Source organism: Andrena cerasifolii, chromosome 16, assembly GCF_050908995.1.
Source record: "Andrena cerasifolii isolate SP2316 chromosome 16, iyAndCera1_principal, whole genome shotgun sequence".
Classification (NCBI taxonomy): Eukaryota; Metazoa; Arthropoda; class Insecta; order Hymenoptera; family Andrenidae; genus Andrena; species Andrena cerasifolii.
Genome location: NC_135133.1, coordinates 7,187,116 through 7,195,674, shown reverse-complemented (window position 1 = coordinate 7,195,674; position 8,559 = coordinate 7,187,116). Strand labels below are relative to the sequence as shown.

The 8,559-nt window shown below is 50.2% G+C and overlaps 1 protein-coding gene across 1 annotated transcript; it reads left to right on the top strand.

Moving 5' to 3' along the window:
• The first annotated feature begins 1,603 nt into the window (after positions 1–1,603).
• Positions 1,604–8,159, top strand: LOC143377493 (knirps-related protein). Its single transcript, XM_076828768.1, has 2 exons — positions 1,604–1,702; positions 4,363–8,159. Exons 1-2 carry the CDS (start codon positions 1,625–1,627, stop codon positions 5,530–5,532), a joined length of 1,248 nt encoding a protein of 415 aa, XP_076684883.1. The 5' UTR covers positions 1,604–1,624; the 3' UTR covers positions 5,533–8,159.
• The last annotated feature ends 400 nt before the right edge of the window (positions 8,160–8,559 follow it).

Below are 8,559 nucleotides of genomic sequence, written 5' to 3'. Positions count from 1 at the left end.
CTGTTAGTAATCAATGTAACTGATGTGTTGAAAAATAATTCTGAATATAGTGAGGAAATTTGCGATATTTTTTAAAATTGACAAAGAATATCTTTCAAGTCCCAACGAGTCCCAACTTCTAACCAATTGGAATATTTTCAGTACACCCTCCTCTACATGATTATGTAAAAACCACATCCTACTTCGTCCTACTTTACAAATTATTACTGTTTAAAGCGCGTCGTGCGACGCGTTTGCACCCGATATCGGGACTCCGCGTGACACTCAGAAACTCTTCTAAGGATTTGTTCAGATTTTAGGCACCTGAAATTGTTTATGCTATGGTGCAGATAAACCTTCGACTAAAATTGTATTCTCACTCTCAATAGGTGCTATTAAACATAAAAAGTAATTTGACGAATCTTACCATTTCGTGTTGTAAGTAACAGGTTGATAGTTGAGTTTCTTGATTTTATTTCAGTATCAGTTCTGCAGCTTCAGGAGCTAGTGGTTTAATTTTCTTTTTATATGATTTTATTCTTAAGGTCGATATGTATGGGACGTTAATAACAATCTATGAAATACGTCTTCATTTGTGGCAGTTCTGCAAATATTCCAATTGGTTAGAAGTTGGGACTCGTTGGGACTTGAAAGATATTCCTTGTCAATTTTAAAAAATATCGCAAATTTCCTCACTATATTCAGAATTATTTTTCAACACATCATTGATTACTAATAGAAGGTGATGTTTAGCGCAAAAAATTGGTCTTTAATTTAAACAAAACGATATTTGGTTGCATTCATTTATTATTCGACTTTTGCTTATAACTTGAAAACGAAAAGTTTCCCGAACATTCCATTTAAACTACTGAAAAGGGCATTAAATAAGGTGCCAAATCACAAATACGTTAAAAAAATTGAAAAATAAATAAACAAATAAATGTAAAAAATATTAAATTATACATCATTAGAAAGTAATAATTTTTTCCTATTTTTTAGCGCAAATTTTATTCGGATGTCTTAAAAAAAGACCCAAAAGGCGCCAAAATTTAAATCCGGCCCACTGTGCGGCCGCTCGAAGCGTTATGCAAATGGCCCGGCTGCGGTGGCAGAAACGACACAAAGTAAGGAATAAAGGCGGCGAGGTGTGAAAACGAGACTGACGGGAGTCCGCGATCCGTTTCGTGGACGGGCGGTCGAAGAAGGCGAAAGGCATCGCGCGGAGGAAGGGAGAGACAGAGAGAAACAGACGGAGGAGCGAGGAGGCAAGTGCACCGAGGGTTTTCCGCTCGTTGAACGTAACACGCACCGCTTTGCTACGATCCAGCGAATCGCGCAAACCGGCGGATTGCGCAACGAGCCTTCTTCTCTTTCTCAATCGTGCTCGATCGGTTGTGGGCGCACGATAAGGCTCGCATTGTGATTTCGTCGGACGCCAGGAATATACGAGGTTGCGCGACCGCCCGAGGGTGACATCGATTTTCTTCTCCCTCGGTTTCGTCATCCACCGGAACGGAAGCACCGCGATCGCCGGGGAAGAGAGTTGCAAGTCCGCGGGCGGGAGACGGTGCCACGCCATCGATTGCAGATAAACACTCGTATCGCGCGAAGCAAAGTCAAAGAACGCCGTTATTTTCTGTTGCAGATGAACCAACAGTGCAAGGTGTGCGGCGAGCCCGCGGCCGGCTTCCATTTCGGCGCCTTCACCTGCGAGGGCTGCAAGGTGAGTCCTCTTTCCGCAATCTAATAACCGATACCCTCCATTTCCTTGGGAATTCAACGACGGATAGAGATCCGATTAAAGCGGCCAGACAAGCTACCCGCTGTAATCGGCTTCTGTAATTGATTTGCATCTTCCGATCGCGATGTTCCTTTCGAAGCCGCCGGTGCGAGAGGAAATCTAGCAGCGTGACGATCGCGTTGGGGGGAGAAAAAGTACAGCACCGCCAATTGGAAGCAAAGAACCTCGTTCCTGAAATTTTCCTCTCCGTTTCTTCTTTTTTTTTCTGCGAGCCAGTGGCGGCGATCTTTCCCGCGGTTTCGCAAAACTGAGAAACACTGATCGCTTTCACGAATTGCTTCGTGGCCGAGGTTAAACGTCTGACTAGGCATGCGTGTCAACCGGGCCCCCGAATCTAACCGCGCTTTGGTTCAACCACCGAATGGTTATTGCGCAAAAGATCGTCAGGTTTATGGTTTGAAATGGACGCAATTTTGAGGAGACGTTTTCAAGACTCGAGATAGCTTCTGTTAGAAACAATGGACAGATTGATCCGTCTCGCTTGCTGTGACTGACGGATTTGTTTACGCGCGACGTTACTCTTGGGATCAGACCGAGATATCTTGTTATCTCGGTAACTTGATTCGGATCTGACGAATCGTCTTTGGAATCACTCCAAAAGGTCGTCAATCCTATCCCGTATCACAAACGCTTCTACGTACCAAAACACTCTATTCCGCGTCTCATGTACGGAACGCGCGAGTCGAGCGTAAAAGCAAACGACGCCACGGTGGAGAACACAGGGGGAGGGGCAGGAAGGGACTCATGGGGGACGGGAGGGGGAGCTGACATGCTACGGTGGGCCTGAAAACGAAAATAACGAAACGAAACAATGTCGAGGTGACGTAACCGTGAACTAGGGCGGAAACAATTGTGGCAGACAAGTGCGAAGCGCCGGAAGCACCGGCTCGAAGCGATCGGATCCGAGATCGCGAATTGACGAAACGTGCACGTGCTCGCGCGGCCACAATGTCTTCGCGTAGATCTGTCTCACGATTGCAGTGGCAAAAGGTGAAACCCGAAGAGCGCGCGACTGGGGTCCTTGGCGCGGTGCCGATACCAGGTCGGGCCGAGCGACTCGCGGTTTACAGGGGCCGCGTAAAAAGCAGAAAACCGAGTGGAAACGATACAATGGTTCATTAGCGCTCCCATTGAGAACTAATTTCAACTGGACGCCGTTTTTTCCTGCCCTCCCCCCTCGTCGCCGGGACGTGAGTCAGAGATACGCGCGTTTCTTACGCCAGGAAAGTTCAACGGTGGCGTAATTAGCCGGTCTATTTAGCGGCGGGTCAGCGTGGTTTTCGAAAGGAAACCGTAACAATCGCTGGAAGGTTCGACGATGAAAAGGCGACCGAGCAAAGTTTCGAAGTGGAGCCGCGTTTGCATAATCCCAGTATGTGCCGTCGCGATAGAGGCGGGGACACGGGGGGCGGAGGGACCGGGCACGTAATAACGGTAGCATTTTCTCGATTGTGTCATCGCTCCTGAAGCGTCGCGCGTATTCCCGTAGCCCGTCCTCCTTGTCTTCCTTGCACTCCACGACGCGACGGGGCCCGACGTTGGAGACTGTGCGCGGTCAGACACGACTGAACGACGACGACGCCGAGGACGACGACGAAAACCAGCGGTGCTGTGCTGGGCGGTGAGGGCAAGTGGAACAGCGTGGCCGGGTCTCGGGGGCTCGCGCATCGGGACCACTGGGCCGCAGGAAGAGCTCGTTTTCGGAACAAACGAACCAGAAACGATTAATAATATAGCGTGCGTACGGGCAGAAAAAGCGAAAGTGGACGGTGCCGCGCGTACGTCGGCCGTCGTGTCTCTTTAAAGGCTGATCATTACCGCGAAGGGCGAAATTTTCCAGCTGTCGTTGCACAGGAAGTCGTAGGTGTCTCGGAGCGATACGCGGCGAGTTTAAATGCATAGTTGGGGCACGAGGCTGATTCGATGCCTGTCATAAAGAACGAGGTCTTAAATTGTACGCGCGTTTCGTAAGACGCGTGTTTGATTCCTGGTTTTTCGTTGCCGATTGCGAGACCGCGATGGATTTAGAATAACACAGCAGGCACTGGTGGCTGTTGAAGAGGAGGCATTTTTTTTGTCGATGGATAACGTCGAATCGAAGCGGAACACATCAGCGCGGGTAGACGCGGTTAAGTAAGCCGAAAAAGAAATGTTGCGAGAATGCATGCGAATGAAAGGGTGACCCGGCGCGCGGCTCTCCCGGCTCCGACACGAAAGCCAAGCGATGTCGGAATCGCGGAATTGCACCATTTCGGCAATTAGCACGAGCACAGTAGGCCGCACGCGCCTACGCCGCTTGTTTCCCCGCTCGTACAACATGAATGGGACAACGAGAGCACGCTGTTACGAACTAACGACTTTGCCGTACTCATTACCAGCGTTGCGCCGCTGTTGCGCTCGCAGCACATCTTTCGGTAAATCTTCGGGACCTCAATTTACATTTAAAGCGTACGCTTCCTTTGTAACGCTCACCCGCAAGATTTAATTCGCTTCGTTAGTACCGCCGAGATGAATAACAATCCCTTTGCCCCCGTTGCATTATCGCATTAGTAATAACGAAAGCTCCTCTCTGTTTGTTCCAGTCGTTCTTTGGAAGATCCTACAACAACCTGAGCAGCATCTCCGAATGCAAGAATGGCGGGGAGTGCGTAATCAACAAGAAGAACCGAACAGCCTGCAAGGCCTGCCGTTTGAGGAAATGCCTTCTGGTGGGCATGTCGAAGTCTGGCTCGAGGTACGGGCGCAGATCTAACTGGTTCAAGATCCACTGTCTGATGCAAGAGCAGCAGCAGCAGCAGCAACAACAACAGCATCACTACCAGCAGACCCTTCCCAGCCAGCAGCTGGCGCAACAGCAACGGAAACCGATCAGCCCACCCATCGGCATTCACGCTGGCCAGCGGAAGGACGACGTGCTGATGTTGGGCTTGGACGACTACAAGAATTCGACGTCGCCCAGCATCAGCTCCCCGGAATCGCACAACAGCGACAGCTCCGTGGAGATATCGGAGCGACGGGCCGCCTTTTCGGGGCACCCGGGCTTCCGACCCCTGCATTCGCATCTGCAGCCCTCCGTGGCTGAACTGTCGGCTCTTAGCAAGGAAATGATGAGCCTACCCCTTGGCTTCCACCTCGGTGGCATGTCCCTGCTGCCACCCGCGTTCCTACCACCCCCGAGCCTCACCATGTTCTCGCCCTATCACCTGTACGCCACTTCTCACGGGGCTTCCCACCCGTTGGTGCCCAATCACTCCTCCAACCTCCTTCGACACTCGCCAGTGATCGAAGACGCGACCGGTGCGATCTCCGCCACGAACACCACTACCGCCACGACAACGATCAGCGTGGACCACAAGGACCCTTGCGGGAATAACAACAACAACGACAGATACGCGCACAATCATAACATGGAGGCGTCGAGGCAGAGTTCCTCCCCCAGGGCGGAGGTCGGAGAGACGTACAACAAGCGATTTTACCTGGACGCGGTGTTGAAGAGTCAACGAACACAGGTGGAGGGTTCACCAGTGTCCGCGAAGGCTCGCTCGGAGGACGGTTCTCCGCTCTGCAGCCCGGGGCCGGAACCGGACTGCCTGCCTCCCCAGGATAACCCTATGGACCTGTCTATGAAGTCCGCGAGCACTCCAGCGAGAGACGAGACGGAGGACGATGAAATCGACATGGAGAGCGGGAGCGATCGAGACAGTCCTCCGCTGAAAAGGCCAGCGCCTATAGACCTGACGACGAGGTCCTAGAGGGGAGGAAAACTTTCGACTGGCATTTCTTGTCAGGCCGCGAGGCAGCGCAAGGAGAAGTCGAACGTTCGCTCGATATCCAACGAACTCGCGCGCGTTTTGTTTACACAGAGGCGGCGCTGATGAATTCTAGCGTGGAAAGCGGTCGCCGGAGTAACCTGCTCCGCCAAATACGGCGCGTGAAAAAAGGATACGTGATATCCTAATCAATTACACCCCCCTCCCACTCCTCTCACCCCTTCCTTTCCAATCATCCAGCGTCAGCGAAGAAGGCGCTCAGCGGGCGCTCGATAGCCGGCCAAGATTCCCAGAACCGCGCGTTATCGTTAATTGCATTCTTGCCCCGAGCAGGAATTACCGGATCGGGCCGATCGCTCGCGCAGAGACAAATCATTTGCGCCGAATCGTTAAACGCGCGCGCGGCCCCGCGGTCGCTTGGAAGAATGAAGGATTAACGTCTCAATTCCGGGTAATCACGGCGAGGATCGCGAATCGCCGATCGATGGCTGGTTGCGCAAAAGCCAATCGACTTTAACGAGAGTCCTCCGCTTTAATTAACGAGCGCGCTAGCTCGCGGTGATCGTGGCCAGGGACGATGGGGGAAAGGGAGAGAATGAGAAAGAGAGAGAAAGAGAGAGGGGAGAGACAGATCAAGAGAGCGAACCGATCCGCGTTCGCGGAAGCGGGAAAGCGACGGCGATGCAACCGGCGGTGCATCGGTTGATAAACACGTCAAACTGCGGGGTGCACGTGTTCGGAGCGTGCGTTACAAACCGGCGTACACGTGTAGAACGTTGCCAACCGCTTTATCTTACAAGCGTTCGACGCCTGCCAATGTAAACGCCTCCGTCGCCGCCGCTCTGCCGCCTCTTCTCTGCTTTTGTCCCGCGCCTATTTGCTCTCCTGCCGCAGAGTCTCCCCCCGTGGGGGAGAGGGTCGTAACCGCCGGCCGGGTCGCGTCCGCCGGGATCCATAACCGATACCGCGAGCACCGGTAGCACGGGGATTTCGGTGAAACTCTCCTGGCCCCCGCACCACGGTCCACGGACCTTCCTTGAGAAAGAACCGCGCGGACGAAACTTTTGCGGTCTTCCCTGGACCGCGAGGCCAAGCCTAGCCTCGTCGAACACCGATTTGCTTTTAGCGCGCGGCTCGCGCCGATCGGCGCTTTCGCCGTCCCGGACGCCCGGGACCAGCGAGATCACGAGATACGGGAGCTGAAGATTTCCCAGAGGATCTTCGGAGAGTGTCCATGACAATTTCAAAACAACGAACAACGCACTATCTATGTAACGTCCACTGAACATCCGCGAGATTAGAGATTATACAATGTTCTACGTTAGAGTCGACCATCACGCGTGTATATAGCGTTTGTAAATAGAGGGTGGGAGCGACGGTGTTTCTCTAAGCTTTTGTTTGTCGAAACGCGATTTTGGTTCTCGAGCAGAGCGAACATTGCAACGAATGGATATTGTTTACGATTTTTATATACACTTCTGCTTTGTTAGGTACTTGTTATCGTGGATCACCGAGGTAGTCATTAAAAGGCCAGTATTTTACTTTGCGGTTAAAGCGTTGTTGATCGTGTTTAGACATCCGACTTCGGACACGTGCAATTCTAGATCTGTTCTATTTAATTAATTCCCACTTGCGCGTGGGCATATTATATCCGGGGCGCTTCATTTGTAACGAAGCGGCTCGTTTAGAGAGTAAAGCGGGGACGAGAGTGTAAATATTAAGTAAATAGGCAAGGTTTGCGCGAACGGGACCCAGGCCAGTAAGTACTTACTTGTACATAGCCACTAGGTGGTAGCGATTAATGGATCACACCGTTCGAAATGATTATTAGGGTCCCTCGGGCGAATGAAAAAGGAAGAAAGAAACTTTGCAGAGAACGCTGAGCTTTCAAAGTATCGGTTACCAATGTACAACTAGGCGATTCCTTGATTGTTTTGAACGGCGCGCATTGTGATTTTAAACGATTGTGTAAATCGATCGATCGCGATGTTACGGATAGAAATATGTTACGATATACTTAATATAATTCTCGGCATGCACGTTACTGAAACTATGCTTCAGACTGATATAACAATTATAAAGCCATGCTATATCACAAGTAAAGTACAAATCCATCAATCCCTGGGCCCTTTACATGTAAATAGTCATTCACTCGAAAGATATCCAAAACTCACGTTTCGCTGTGTCGCTGGTGCTAACGTCCAGGCTGGCCGAGGAATCGATGTCGATTGAACTCCAAGTGGGCACCACTTCAAAATTGCGAGAACCTGTACAATACAGCGATGGTTAAATAATTGTAGAATTAGGGATTTATTATAGTTACAGAAGTCACTCACTGCCACGTTAAATTAACGCGCGAAACTAGGGCAACCTTTGTCGACGATACATTTGTACAAAAAATGCAACGATAACATTAACGAGAAAATCGAAGAGTTGTTATGAAAGAATACGATTAAGTAGGAATTCGTAAAATATATTACTGAAAAGAACGACTTCCAATTTTGTTACACTTCGATCCATGTACATACCCGATGCGCTTCGATCACGTTACAATGAACGTTCAGTGACAATTGAAAATTGAAGAATAAAGATTTTACTTTTGATAAAAAGTCTCAATACTAACACGTAATTGCAATAATTTTTATGCGCTAACGACTCTTCGTAAGCTTTCGCGAAGAGTACGCGAGTAAAAAACGCGGGAAAGTGTAACCTAACTGACGAAACGCTGAGAGAAGGATCATATATATATATATATATAAAAGGTATGACAGAGAGTGAGAGAGAAAAGATGGCCGTCGTCCCGCATGGTTTGGGCACGAATATCTATATTCACGGAGCATAAATTGTCGGTAACCGAGAGCGCGAATAAGTAGACAGACTTCACGCTCAAGTATCAATTACTCTATCTGAAACGTGCTTCTACCGTGTCGCGAGCTCTGACTCCCGGACGGAGCGAGTCTTCGTACATTACGAGGGAGAAAAATGCACTCGTTCGCCCACTAGACAGTC

Excerpts from the sequence above, each read along its gene's own strand:
- LOC143377493 (XM_076828768.1), top strand. The coding sequence starts at position 1,625 with ATGAACCAACAGTGCAAGGTGTGCGGCGAGCCCGCGGCCGGCTTCCAT. Across the intron at positions 1,703-4,362 it reads TCACCTGCGAGGGCTGCAAG|TCGTTCTTTGGAAGATCCTA; the intron begins GTGAGTCCTCTT and ends TGTTTGTTCCAG.